The sequence below is a fragment of the Sorex araneus genome, chromosome 6 (genome assembly GCF_027595985.1).
Source record: "Sorex araneus isolate mSorAra2 chromosome 6, mSorAra2.pri, whole genome shotgun sequence".
Taxonomy (NCBI): domain Eukaryota; kingdom Metazoa; phylum Chordata; class Mammalia; order Eulipotyphla; family Soricidae; genus Sorex; species Sorex araneus.
In genome coordinates, this window is record NC_073307.1 from 100,325,827 (window position 1) to 100,341,356 (window position 15,530).

The window sequence follows — 15,530 nt, forward strand, 5'->3', positions numbered from 1 at the left end:
AGAGTTCAATCAGTGCCTTGTATATCCTTGTTATCAGCCCCTTATCAGATGGGTACTGGGTGAATATCCTTTCCCATTCTGCAGATTGTTTTTGTATTCTGGTGATGGTACCTTTTGAGGTACAGAGGCTTCTTAGTTTAAGACAGTCCCATTTTATCTGTTTCCACTTGTTTAATCTGTGGTGTGTCATCTTTGAAGATACCTTTAGCTTCAATGTCATGGAGGGTTTTGCCTTTTTTTTTTTTAACCAAGGACAAACTTCACACTACCTAATAAAGGGTCAGATAGCAAAATCAATATGCAAAAGACCTGGGTTCAGTCCCCAGCACCATCAGGGCTCCCAGAATAACGATAAATGACCCCCCAAACACCATGCTGGCCCCAGAGCATACCTGAGTGTGGCCCCAAACAAACACTCCTAGCAAATAATTAAGAGGAATAAGTAATAGTTACTGTGAACTCACTTATATAATTCAACTTTAGATTAATGACAAAAATACTATAACAAAAATGTTGTTATTTAGCTAAGTCTGCAGGAGAAAACCAAAGATCATAAAAAAAACTTTAGGTTTCACAAGGTAAAGAGACTCCACATTTGTCCCACAGCCTCAGTGCCTGCACGGAGCTTGTATGTAAGAGTAGGTATCATTGTGTAATCTGCTGCATGGATATATCTTGCTTTGTCTAACACTGTGGTAACTCAGAAAAAGGTATCTCCACCGCCAAGATTAATAAACTAGAAAATGACTCCAAAGACATGTGTTTTTTTTTTTTTTTTTTTTTTTGCTTTTTGGGTCACACCTGGCGATGCACAGGGGTTACTCCTGGCTCTGCACTCAGGAATTACCCCTGGCGGTGCTCAGGGGACCATATGGGATGCTGGGATTCGAACCTGGGTTGGCCGCGTGCAAGGCAAATGCCCTACCCGCTGTGCTATCACTCCAGCCCCCATGTGTTCTTATATACCAGTGCAGGATTTGTCTTAAAACAAGCCTGAGATCATACGGACCCTGATATTAAACTAATTTGAATTAGGTTTATATGTTTTGTTCTTTTGTTTTGGGGCCATACACTGCAGTGCTCAGGGGCTATTCCTGGCTCTGTGCTCAGGAGTGATCCTTGGCAGTGCTCGGGGAACCATATGTGGTGATGAGGATTCAAACCAGGGTCAGCTACATGCAAGGCAATCCTTGTCCAGCCCCAGAGTTGGGCTTTTAAATAAAACAGTAGCATGCAAAATCTTGAAATGACCTCATCACGGCTGGCCTGAGCAGCCATGAGTCTCGGGGTCAGACCTAGCGCTGAGCAGACAGGCCTCACAGGCTGAGGATCACCAGCAGGGCTCCCAAAGCAACACCTGGCGAGCTCAGTCACTCTTGAAATGAGTGGAAAAGTTTAATTTAAAAGCTATATTTGGGGCTGGAGTGATAGCACAGCGGGTAGGGCATTTGCCTTGCACGCGGCCGACCCGGGTTCGGTTCCCAGCATCCCATATGGTCCCCTGAGCAACGCCAGGGGTGATTCCTGAGTGCAAAGCCAGGAGTAACCTCGTGCATCGCCGGGTGTGACCCAAAAAAGCAAAAAAAAAAAAAAAAAGTAAAAAAAAAAAAGCTATATTAAGTCTAACATTTGAAGAACATTTTTTATTTTTATTGTTATATTGGACTAGAGTGATAGCACAGCGGGTAGGGTGTTTGTCTTGCACGCGGCTGACCTGGGTTCAATTCCTCCGTCCCTCTCAGAGAGCCCAGCAAGCTACCAAGAGTATCTTGCCCGCACGGAGAGCCTGGCAAGCTACCCGTGGCATATTCAATATGCCAAAAACAGTAACAAGTCTCACAATGGAGACGTTACTGGTGCCCACTCGAGCAAATCAATGAACAACGGGATGACAGTGCTACAGTGCTATTTTTATATTATTACAATATAAGTTGGGGCTGGAGAGATAGTACAGCAGGTTAAGGCCTTGCATGCGGCTAACCCAACATTCTATATGGTCCCCTGAGCACCACTAGGAGTGATTTCTGAGTGCAGAACCAGGAGTAACCCCTGAGGATCACTAGGTGTGGCCCCAAAACAAATCAAAAAAGCTACAACACAAGACTCCTGGGTCCCTGTCTTTACAGTGATGAGGTGTCCCTAATAGTATTTATGATACTTTTCACCTGTCAGGAACTCTAAAATGCTCTGGTGTATGTGCTTTATCAATGTCAGCAGCTTTACTGATTTCCAAGGCAGGGGGACATTATTAATAAAAGAAGTATGTTGCACTTTAAATAGTGATCTAATGACTGCAGATGTTAGGAGCAGATTTTTCAATCATACCTATGCCAAAGTTGTGATATTTTGTTTAGCGGCTGAAACACTTACCTTCCAAGTTCTCTTCTCTCACTACTGCAACCTTGTGGCACTAGAAGGAAATAACACTTTATCAGTGTTGAAAACAGGAGACTTGCAAATCTGTTTCCTTGACAGTAATAGTGGAACTTGGATGTGAAATTAGAAATACCAGCTACCCCAAAATTGCTACCATTGAATAAATTCTTCTTCTTTTTTTTTTTTAGCTTTCCACTTTGCCTTTATTGGCTTCCACTTTGCTGGATGCGCCTCCCGTGTCTGAATAAATTCTTTTTTATTGCTGTTGTTGTGGGGACCCCACCCGGAGGGGTTGGGGGGCTAGGGCCACTCCTGCCCCCCCCATGCAGTGTGCGAGTTCTGTGGCACTGCGCTGTGACCGCCCCCCCTCCACCTCCTCCAAGAGCATGCGGCCTCTGGCTCCCCACACAACTGACATGCAAGACCCCTGCAAGCCCTGGAGCCCAGAGTATATGAAGCCTGCCATCAAAACAACTATGAAAAGGGTTGATGTCCCCGAATTCACAACTAGAAAGCTGCACTCAGATCTGCACCGTTTTGCCCAATCAGGAGCCCTGAAGTGCGCAGCTATAATGCGGTCGCCCATTTCTTCACTTCATCACATCTCAGAATCTGACTCTAGACATTCAGCCACACAAAAACACACAAAACTTATCTCCAGGGTGCAAAGGCACAATGGGAAAGTGACAAAGAACCCCACTATGCGCTGTGACCCAAGATGGTAGTCCTGAAAACTCAACCAGTGAAAGCCAGTTATATGACCTCTCTTATAGAGACTTCAGAGAGGAAATGTTGAGGATATTTAAGGAGCTCAAAGAAACAATGGAATGGACTGCTATAAAACAAGAGGATGAGAGCAGAAATAAGGAAGCTACAAGCAAAAATTAGTGATTTCTGGCACCACCTGGTTGCCTGAACATCTCCAGGAGGGACCCCCAAAACAAGAGCAGTAACACCTAATAAGTACTGTGAGGTGTGGTCCTAAGCCAAAAACAAGTAGAACAGAATAACAACAAAAAAAATCATACATGAAAAAGGAATAACTTTAGGGGGCTGGAGTTATAGCACAGCGAGTAGGGTGTTTGTCTTGCACGCAGCCGACCTGAGTTTGATTCCCAGCATCCCATATGGTCCCCTGAGCACTGCCAGGAGTAATTCCTGAGTGCAGAGCCAGGAGTAATCCCTGTGCATCGCTGGGTGTGACCCCCCTTCAGAAAAAAAAAAAAAGAAAAACTTTCAAAGCAGAACTTCAAAAATCTAGAAATAAGCTACATATAAAAACAAATCACTTTTCATTAACCAAAAAGCTCCCCAAACTAGGCAAAGAACAAAGAACAAGGTGGCTCTTCTGCTCAGGCCCATGCTACAGGCCAAATGGTCAGCGCTGGTCTTCAGGCTGCCCGGAAGCTCTGCAGCAGTGACAAACAGTACATACAGGAACGCACACTTGAGCACAGCCCTGAAGGCCAACCCTTCTGGAGGTGCTTCCCATGCAAAGGGGATTGTGCTGGAGGAAGCTGGGAGTTGAGGCCAAACAGCCCAATTCTGCAGTTAGACAGTGTGCCCAAGTTCAGCTGATGAAGAATGGCAAAATAAAGCTCAGTTTTGTACCCGACTATGGCTGCTTGAATTTTACTGAGGAAAACAATGCAGTTTTGGTTGCTGGATTTGGTCACAGAAGGCACGCTCTGGGTGACACACTGCAGAGCCGCCTTGAGGTTTCAAGTAGCAAATGCGTCTCTTTTGTTTGGCCTTACACAAAGGCAAGAAAGAAAAACCAAGATCACAAGTTTTGAAAACACAGTAGTAATAAATTTTCATATACTCAAAAAAGAAAGGTAAAGTTGGAAAAGATATGTAGATATACAACAAAGGATTAATATAGAGCTTCTAAAACACACACACACACACACACACACACACACACACACACACACACACACACACTCACAGAGAAAACAAAGACTAATATACCTTTAAAAAAGGAAGCAAGGGGCTGGAGAGATAGCACAGCGGGTAGGGCGTTTGCCTTGCACGCGGCCGACCCGGGTTCAAATCCCAGCATCCCATATGGTCCCCTGAGCACGGCCAGGGGTAATTCCTGAGTGCAGAGCCAGGAGTAACCCCTGTGCATCGCCAGGTGTGACCCAAAAAGCCAAAAAAAAAAAAAAAAAAAAAAAAAAAGGAAGCAAAAGGTATGCACAGAGAAATTCATTGCAAAAGTAAATAGGCCCAAAATACACAACGGTGTGTGTTATATGGAAACCTATCTCCCACACATTGTTGATAGGATGGAAAATTTGGCAATACCCAACAGAATCTCACCTATGTACCTTACTTCTAGAATGCAGCTCTCAAAATATACAAAAATACACAAAATAAATATACACAGAACTATTTGCTACAGCGCCACTGAAAAAGCCAAGGACTATATATTATCACATAATTATCAGCAAGAGGCTGCTGGGTACCCTAGTGTGTACCAGTCAGTGCAGAAGCACGTGCCTGTCTAAGCAACGAGAAATGTTTCTGTGACTGCTGAAGTGCTGCTCAGGATCTAACATCAAGAAAAGCAAAGTATGCGCCCATTTATCTGATAAAGGTGGTTAAGAATGTTTGCTTGTATCGAAAATATATTCTGGGCCAGGTATGTAGCTCATTTGTAGAGTACTTGCCTTGCATGTGTGAGGTCCTGGGTTCATCCACAGCACCATAAAAAATATACACGTATGTATGTATGTATCTAGCTACCTCTATTTCAATGTGTTGTGTAATATACCTATGCTATACATGATATATGTATTATATATATATGTATATATAAACAATGGGAGAAAAACACAAAATGAATAAAAATAGAAAAAAGGACAAAGATATTAAACTGAAACTGGGGCAAAAATAAAACATATTATGCAGAATTAGCAGGAGGAATTATTTCAAGTGATTCTAAAATAGAGGATAACTGCATTCGTACTAGGACCAAAAAAGAACTATAAAGTAATCTTTAATTGTTTTTAGTTAACATACTACAATATTTGTTTTGCTTTTCTAAATCTCATTAACTGGCTAAAGCAAATACATATGTTAGGAACCACCATAAATCACAACATAAAAGCAACATAAAATTAAGTTTTAAGAATGCAATTATAAGTTTGAACTAAGAGTATGAGTATGTATTCATAACGCATTTTCTTTTTTAAAAAAAGTTAAATAGGCATTTCTAAAAAAGTCATTTTCTACAGAATTATACAACCAAAAAAAAAAAAGACAAAGTTGATGAGAAAAAGTATGAGAAACTATCCACAACACACTGGAAATGGCAGCTTGCTGGTGCTAAAACAAAGCAGACCAACACAGGGCTCAGATTCCGTGTTAAAAAGGACTAATGAGTTCAAGAGCCACAAAAGGGGGCCGTGCTGGGAGAAGCCCCTGAGCATTTCAGAAAGGAAAGAAAATACGGCTAGTTGATGAAAATTCTTTATAAAAAATAAATTGTAGCCAATAAATGCAGAAGAAATGACAGAATTAGAACCCTCACTAGTTAATAAAACCTAGTGAATTTGCTTATCGGCACTGCAACCCTACTCAGGATATATTTTATATGCCAAAATTCTGATTAAGGTTTTATTTGAAAATGTATTGTTGCTTCTTAAAAAAAAAAAAAGGGGGGGGGTCGAATTAAAATTCAGAAACAGAAGAACATCAATAAGCCAGACAGAGAAAAAAACTGGAGGGGAGGGAAAGTTGTGGGAAGCACGTGCTGCTGGAAACCAAAGGGATCAACCACGCACACGGCAAGTGCCCTAACCCGGCACTTTCTCTCCAGCCCAGAAAATGGTACCTGATGATGGGCACGTGGAAAACAGACTGGGACCCAACATTTGTTTCTGTTTTTAATTGAATCAACATTACAAAGCTATTCATGACTAGGTCTCAGTCAGTGTTCCATCACCCATCCCTCCAGAGCGGTACCTGTTTCTATCCCTGGTACCACATATAGTCCCCAAGCACCACTAGGAGTGAGCCCTAAGCACGGAAACAAGGTGTGGCCTCAAAACAAAAAAACTCCAAACATTCAAAAAATGGCCTCAGATGTGCTGAGGAGAGTTGGGGCTTTGTATGTGGGAGCCTGGGTTTGCTCCCTGGAAGTGAGTGTCCCCTGAGCGAGCACTGCTGGAAAGTAAACCCCATGTACTGCCGGATAGGCCCAAGCCCCCCAACCCTGCCAAAAACACAAAAACCAGAAATCACGGGGCCAGATAGTACAGGGATTAAGATGCTCGCCTAGTGCACAACTGACTCCAGCTCTGCATATGGTCCACGGAGTCCCACCAGGAGTGATCCCTGGGCCCAAGCTGCCACCACAAATGCCCTGTGATAAGTAACTTGAATGCATTTTTAAGGGTTCTTTCAAGAATACCCTAAATCCTGAAAGAACAATCCTAAAGCTATCCAAGGATCCATCGCAATTTGCTGTTATGGGCGAGGGAGACAGTGCAAGTGTCTGGTATGTGCAAGGTCCAGTGTTCAATCCCTGGCACCACACCACTTCTGAACACTGCCATGTATTGTCTCTTAAAAAAAACTTTCATGTAATCAGAACAAAAATGGAGAGTTTTATCTTAAAACACATACTCTTTAATTAATTTTGAACATAGGGAGGGATCTCCCAAACCACACTTGGGGTCCAGGACCCACTCACAATGATTCTTGGGGGGGCGGGGAGAAGGGTGCGATGGTGATGCATATGATCAAACTCAAATCAGGCAAATATAAGAGCTACACCATAACTCCTATCTCCCTGGCTCCTGAAACAAAATTTTTAACCTTGAAGCCTATTACAGAAGATCTATAAAATTGGGGACGGTGGGGGGGGGGCGCGCTGGTTTTTAGACCACGTGAAGCAGCATTCAGGGGTGTAAAAGGATCCCTGTGTCCCAGAGAGGGGCATGGAACAGAGCTGAGAAACTGAGACTGGAGATAATTTTGTGGTTAGGATGATGAAAATAGCAGCAACTTGCATTGATCGTTACATGTCTACCAGGTATCAGAGGGAATGATAAAAAGATAAACAAGAATATTAGCTCAGCTCCCTAACAACACTCCATTCTTCGGCCACTCAGACTACGTCTTCCAACTAAAGGCTCAAGGTAAAATCAAGTTCAGTTGTTTTATGGGCCACTTCTGGTGGGCCTCAGAGAACCATATGGGGTACCAGAGAGAGGAGAGAGAGAACAATGGGTAAAGCACTTTCCTTGCACATGGCTGGACCAGGTTTGATCCTCTTGGAAGACCCCGATCGTCTTTCAAGTCCCACCAGGAGTGATCCCAGAGGTCAGAGCTAGGAGTAAACCCTGAGCACAGGCAAAGCAGCCCAAAAAACAAAGTTAAATTACACTTTATGAATGTCAAGTTTGTGGCTTGACAACTAATAAACCCCAATATACATTCCTGAGGAAAAGAGAAGACTAACAGAACAGTCTATCTGGGGGACGGAGGTGGGGTGGTGTTTGGATCACACCTAGTAATGCTCAGATGTTTCTCCTCGCTCTGCACTCAGAAATTACTCCTGGTGTTCCTTAGGGGACCATATGGGATGCTGGAGATTGAACTCAGGCCAACCACATGCAAGGAAAGTGACCTATCTGCTGTACTATCACTTTACCCCCAGAAACAGTCTCTAAATGTCTTACTATCTAAGAAAATCTTATAAAAATGGTCTCTGCAACATAGTCATGAAACTACCCAAACTTTCCAAAATTTAAGGTATTTTTTAAAAAACACCCAAAATAGGGCAAGAAAGATAGTGTAGAGGTTAAGGACTTGCCTTGTACATGGCCTACCTGAATTCAATCCCTGGTTCAATCCCAGCTCAATGCTGCTCTGAGCACCACCAGAGATCACTCCTGAATGCAGAGCCAGGAGTAAGCCCTGAGCACCGCTAGGTGTAGCTCCCAAAACAAACAAACAAAAGATTCAAAATAATCATTTTTCAGTAATTTTTTTAAACTTCCATAATAATGACCTTGTCTCAAAGCTGCACTGCCCCCTATAGCCCAAAACTGCTCCTCCAGCAAAAAAAAACACAAAAAAACCTACATCATAGTTTCCCTTAGCTTCCTCCTCTCATGTTACGGAACACTGTCCACAGATCAGATACATCTAAATTCATGATAAGATTTGAGCAAACTTACCGAATGTCCATTCGTAATGAGACTGCCAGATACTAAGTAGGTTACATGCAACTGAGCTCCTGAATTTTCCTTCCGCTTCCTTTCAACATAATCATACAGCATCCTGTTCCAAACAAAAAGCATGAGTCATTAGTGAAAGTTTTCATTTTTAACTTGCCCACTGACTCTTAATTTGTCCTTTAAGGACATGCACATGCAGGTAGGAAGGAAGGAAGGAAGGACGGAGGGAAGGAGGGAGGGAGGGAGGGAGGGAGGGAGGGAGGGAGGGAGGGAGGAAGGAAGGAAGGAAGGAAGGAAGGAAGGAAGGAAGGAAGGAAGGAAGGAAGATAAAAGTGTTGGGATCAACTTGTATTGATTTGGCAGTGATCAAGTAACAGAAATAAAAGGAATCCAATGAGAATTGAACCTGCTTGCAGTGACAATGACATGTAATAATAGAACAGTTGAATCAAGAATGAACTCAGGAGGGAGATAGAACAAGTTAGGGTATAACAAGTGCCTGAGCCACATTTGGTCCCTTGAGACCCCCTTAAGAACTGCATCTTTTGTTTGTTTGGTTTTTTGCTTTTTGGGTCACACCCGGCAATGCTCCGGGGTTACTCCTGGCTCATGCACTAAGGGATCAATCCTGGCGGTGCTCAGGGGATCATATGGGATGCTGGGAATCGAACCCAGGTTGGCTGCATGCAAGGCAAACACCCTACCCACTGTGCTATTGCTCCAGCCCCAGAACTGCATCTTTGGGCCCTTACACAGAACCACTGATCAAGTAGGTCAAGTACCACTGAGTGGCTTCTGGGCCTCCTGAGCAATGCTTGGGAGGTCCAAAAGAATAATGCTGCTGATGATAATAATAATGATAAGGAGGAGGAGGGACAATAGAAGGAAGAGGAAGAAAAAGAAAGAGGAAGAAAAGACAGGAGAAGGAAAAAACAGCAGTTACATTATAAGCTATGTGATTCTAGGAGTTAAGTAATTTTTCAGGACCTTTTAATAATTATTATTAAAATAATTTAATATTAGTAATTATCAATAATAATTACTAGGGGTCGGAGTGACAGCACAGCGGTAGGGCGTTTGCCTTGCACGCGGCCGACCCGGGTTCGATCCCCGGCATCCCATATGGTCTCCCAAGCACTGCCAGGAGCAATTCCTGAGTGCAAAGCCAGGAGTAACCCCTGAGCATCGCTGGGTGTGACCCAAAAAGCAAAATAATAATAATATTAACAATATTATTATTATTACTAGTAATTATTATTAATAATAGCACTGTAGCACTGTTGTTCCATTGTTCATCAATTTGCTTGAGCGGGCACCAGTAACGTTTCCATTGAGAGACTTGTTATTACTGTTTTTGGCATATCTAATACGCCACAGGTAGCTTGCTTAGGCTCTGCCATGTGGAGGGAATACTCTTAATAGCTTGCCAGGCTCTCCGAGAGGGACAGAGGAATTGAACCTGGGTCAGCTGCATGCCAAGGCAAAGGCCCTACCCGCTGTGCTATTGCTCTAGTCCATTAATCATCATCATCATCATCATCAATAAAATAGGATTGTATTGATTCTCACAACCTATGGTTCGTGTGTCCATCTATAAGCTCTCCCCAACACCCCAAGTTGTAAACAAAATGTATATATGCTTTTGGGGGAGAAGGAGACAGTTTGAGGATTTAGATCCTCAAAAGGACTCATTGCTCTAAACATTAAGAGCCATTTTAGACAGCCAAGAGTTTAGGTGCTTGCCCTGCACATGATCAATCCTGGTTCAATCCCTGGCACTACTCATAGACCCCAAGCACCACCAGAAGTAACCTCTGAGCACAGAGCCAGAAGCAGGCCTGAGTACTGCCAGGTGTAGTCCAATACACGCCACCTCCAACCACCATGCTGATGAATATTAACCATAAATGCTTTAGGCTTCATCAGTGAGTTGCCCCTTTTCCTGCTCCCAGAGAAGCTTCTCGAGCCCTTGCTGCTATCTCTAATTTATTCTTTGTGGTGGAATATGTGTACTGGTGAAGGGATGGGTGTTCGAGGATTGTATAACTGGGACTTAAACCTGAAAGCTTTTTAACTTTCCACATGGTGATTCAATAAAAGAATAAATTAAAAAAAAAAAGTTTAACTTTAACCTTTCCTTTGTATTTTACCTCATTGTCACAGCTCCCCAACTCAGTCTTGATTACTTGTAAGTCAAAACTTTCTGGTATATCTGAACTTTGCATCAGTACTGCTTTGTATCTGAAGTACTGTGTATCTGTACCTGTTTTTCTATTTCCCCTGTAACCTTTTTATAATTTATTATAGGGCAATGTTCTTTGATTAAACACAGAAAGATCATCAATGCTATGCTCCTAATATTCGGGAGTTGATTGACTCTGAGATATATCTACTCCTGGGCATAATTACTTGGTCATAACTCAGGCTTTAGTTGCTATGGGTCCAAACACCCCAAAAGGGAGATCCTGCTGTGGGACTGGAATGGACCCGAGGCAAGTGGCAAAGCTACTCTGGCATCGAAATAGGGCATTCTAGAAAGCATAAATGCTTGATCTTGATGTGAACTGTTATGCCTTAAGAGACAGGACCCCCATGGGGAAGGACAAGCTGAACTGGCCCGAGGACTTAGTCTGGGGTTTATGGTAAAAGCCTTGCTTGTTCTCAGAACCCAGAGAACTAAATGTTAAATAGCCTTGCTTGCTCTCATCGCCCAGAGAACTAAGTTTGGGGATCCTTGTCTCTTACTGTGCTTATCCAAACAACTGCAAGTATTGATAACCTACATAACTAGAGGGAAAGATAAAAGTAATGTAGATGTCCCTGGGAGACAGAGTTAATCTCCCCAAAAGAATTTCCTCCACCACGGGTATAGAAGGGACTTTCCTCAATATAGTCAAAGCCGTTTATCACAAGCCTACAGCAAGCATCCTCGATGGGGAAAAACTAAGAGCCTTCCCTCTAAGAACAGGGATAAGACAAGGATGCCCACTCTCTCCACTTCTGTTCAATATAGTACTGGAAGTACTTGCAATAGCGATTAGGCAAGAAAAAGATATTTAGGGCATTCAGGTAGGAAAGGAAGATAACAAGCTCTCACTATTTGCAGATGATATGATACTATACTCAGAGAACCCTAAAACCTCTACCAAGAAACTCCTAGAAACAAAGTTGCAGGCTATAAAATCAATACCCAAAAGTCCATGGCTTTCCTATATGCAAATAATGAGAGAGAAGAAAGCATCGTGACAAAAGCAATCCCGTTCACAATTGTGCCTCAAAAAATCAAGTACCTTGGAATCAGCTTAACTAAGGAGGTAAAGGACTTGTATAATGAACTACAAAATGCTACTTCGGGAAATAAAAGAGGACATGAGGAAATGGAAAGATATCCCCTGCTCATGGATTGGAAGAATTAATATTGTCAAAATGGCAATACTCCCCAAAGCATTATACAAATTCAATGCGATTCCTATGAGGATACCCTTGACATTCTTCAAAGAAATGGAGTAAGCACTCCTGAAATTCATATGGAACAATAAGCCCCCATGAATAGCTAAAGCAATTCTTGGGAAAAAGAAAATGAGAGGAGTCAACCTCCCCAACTTCAAACTCTACTATAAAGCAGTAGTAATTAAAACAGCATGGTACTGGAACAAAGGCACAGCTGCAGACCAATGGAACAGGGTTGAATACTCTGACACATATCCCCAAATATATGATCATCTAATCTTTGATAAGGGAGCAAGAAATGTGAAGTGGAGGAAGGAAAGCATGTTTAACAAATTATGCTGGCAAAACTGGACAGCTACAGGCAAAAAAATGGGCTTAGATCTCCACCTATCACCATGTACAAAAGTCAGATCAAAATGGATTAAAGACCGCAACATCAGACCAGAATCCCTAAGGTACATTGAAGACAAGGCAGGCAAAACTCTCCATGACATTGAAGCCAACAGTATCTTCAAAGATGACACGCCACTGGCCAAGCAAGTGAAAACAGAGATAAATAAATGGGACTATCTTAAACTAAGAAGCTTCTGCAGCTCAAAAAAAACAGTGACCAAAATACAAAGACAGTCTACAGAATGGGAAAGGATATTTACCCAGTACCCATTCGATAAAGGGTTGATATTAAGGATACACAATGCACTGGTTTAGGGGCTGGAGCGATAGCACAGCGGGTAGGGCATTTGCCTTGCACGCGGCCGACCCGGGTTTGATTCCCAGCATCCCATATGGTCCCCTGAGCACCGCCAGGGGTGGTTTCTGAGTGCAGAGCCAGGAGTAACCCCTGTGCATTGCCAGGTGTGACCCAAAAAACAAAACAAAACAAAACAAAAAAACACAATGCACTGGTTGAACTCCACAAGAAGAAAACTGCCGACCCGATCAAAAAATGAGGTGATGAAATGAACAGAAACTTTCCCAAAGAAGAAATTCGAATGGCTGAGAGGCACATGAGAAAATGCTCGACATCACTAATCATCAGGGAGATGCAGATCAAAACAACAATGAGACTCACACCACATCTCACACCACAGAGACTGGCCCACATCCCATTATTAAAAAAAAAACAAAAACGAAAGCAACCAGTGTTGGTGTGGATGTAGGGAGAAAGGGACTCTCCTTCACTGCTGGTGGGAATGCCGACTGGATCAGCCCTTTTGGAAAACAATATGGACGCTTCTCAAAAAATTAGAAATTGAGCTTCCATTTGATCCAGCAATACCACTCCTAGGAATATATCCGGGTGAGGCAAAAAGGTATAGCAGAAATGACATCTGCATTTCTATGTCCATTGCAGCACTGTTTACAATAGCCATAATCTGGAAAAAACCGGAGTGCCCAAAAACAGATGACTGGTTAAAGAAACTTTGGTACATCTACAAAATGGAATACTATGCAGCTGTTAGAAAAGATAAAGTCATGAAACTTGCATGTACGTGGATCAACATGGAAAGAATCATGTTGAGTGAAATGAGTCAGAAAGAAAGAGACATACATAGAAAGATTGCACTCACATGTGGAATATAAAGTAGCAGAGAGGTACGAGCTTGCAATGATGCAACTTCTGGCAGAATTTTCTCTGGACTTAGTTACTAAAATACAGAAATCCAAAACCGAGCGGCCGCTTATCGTGGCTGCACGACCTCATATGTCATCATTCTCAGCAATGGAAAACAAATTATCAAATGCTTCCTTTTCAGCAGGTCCGACTTGGTTGGGGGGGAAACTCCAAACAATAATAGTGAGTTTTTTGTTGAAATACTGAATGTAATCAAAGTAAAGAGAAAGTAAAGTGAAATTTATCAGCTACATAGGCGGGGCGGAGGGGAGGTATACTGTGATTCTTGGTGGTGGAATATGTGCACTGGTGAAGGGATGGGTGTTCGAGCATTGTATAACTAAGACTTAAGCCTGAAAGTTTTGTAACTTTCCACATGGTGATTCAATAAAATAAATAAATAAAATAAAATAATTAAAAAAAAATTTCCTCCACCAAATGTTTACCTATGTAAATGACCAATTACACCTATGTCCTTACCTTCACCCCCTTCAGATGTTCTAGAGCTCTGCATTAACCAGGCCATTTCCACCATCAGGCTGTGGTTCCCTATCTCCCTGTCTCTGTTGGGGAGGCCTGGGAAAGTAGGGAGGCGACTCTGGGCCACCAAAGCACACACATCACAGCTGCAGCCCTGCATTTTACTTTGTGAACTCACACCATGCCCCCAAAAAAGAACCACTATGTATGACCACAAGTGTACAGCTCATGAAATTGCAATTTTATGACCACTCAGAGTCACTAACCTAAGACTGCTAAACACTCAACACAGAAATCCCTATGCTCCGACAGGAGGCACTTCCCCCTCAATAACTCAAGTTTAATAAAATTGGCGAGAGATGCCATCTACTTTTTATTTATTTCAAGCAGCATTTACTGAATCACCATAACATGTTACATTTGTCAAAGAGAGCTAAAAACCCTGATCACTGACCACTCTCTTAGCTTTCATAATCAAAGCACCAGCGCCCCTGTTCCCCTCAAACTATCTGCTTTCTGTTTCCTACTTGATTTGATTTCCTCCCACTTCTGTATCTGCTGGGGCTCTCTCTTCACTTTTAAACTAGGAGACAGCCATCATCTAGCTTTGCCAGGCTGGAGGGGTCTCCAGAGGCCGGATTTTCAGTGCTAAAATTGGCAACCCTGGATGCACCAGGATTGTGTCACCTTACTACATATTCTACATTCTTATGACACATTCTCCTAGTCTATTTCATTCATTCCACTCCTGACAACAACAACATCTGCTCAAACAACCCAAGCCTGAAATGTGGGAGTCATTACCCTTCTCCCTTTCCACTGAGTTGCCAAGTCTGAGTTCTTCCTCCTAAGCAATGCTTGACTTTATGCCCTCCAAATCTCTTGGTTGCAATATTTCACTCCCAGGTGTCAATTCTGCTCCCACTTTCCATTCATTATCCAAGTCTGCCATAAAGAAGTGGACAGATGCAAATCAAGTGATATTTAATCAACAATTTTTTCATAACACAGCAGTTAAGGTGTTTGCCTTGTATGTGGCTGACCTGGGTTCAATCCCCACCACCCCATATGGTCCCCTGGGTCTGCCAGGGGTAATCCTAGAGCACAGGAGCCAGAGGGAAGCCCTCAGCACGACTGAGTGTGCCTGAAGGAAAAAAAAAAAAAAGGAAGAAAGAAAGGAAGGAAGGAAGAGAGGGAAGGAAAGTAGTTCAATTTTACAATGGACACCTTGAGAGAGTAGTAAAGTTCCTACCCTAAGGCCAGAGAGATGGACTGGGGTTGAGGTATGTGCCATACATGTGGCCAACCCTGGTCTGATCTCCAGCAACACAGATGGTCCCCTGAGCACTGCCCAGGGTCACTCCTGGGCACAAAGCCAGGAATAACTCCTGAGCACCACAGGGTTTGACCTAAAC

The 15,530-nt window shown here is 42.8% G+C and overlaps 1 protein-coding gene across 4 annotated transcripts in view; it reads right to left on the minus strand.

Moving 5' to 3' along the window:
* The window catches only part of LOC101540601 (DNA polymerase delta 3, accessory subunit), a 49,240-nt gene that overhangs the window by 30,110 nt on the left and 3,600 nt on the right, over nucleotides 1-15,530 (minus strand). For all 4 annotated transcript variants that reach the window (XM_055143513.1, XM_055143511.1, XM_055143515.1 and 1 more), the window contains exons 3-4: nucleotides 8,571-8,673; nucleotides 2,371-2,410 (exon numbers count right to left, since the gene is read on the minus strand). In XM_055143513.1, the coding sequence (XP_054999488.1) occupies nucleotides 2,371-2,410; nucleotides 8,571-8,673 (143 nt within the window). The remainder of the gene's footprint in view (nucleotides 1-2,370; nucleotides 2,411-8,570; nucleotides 8,674-15,530) is intronic.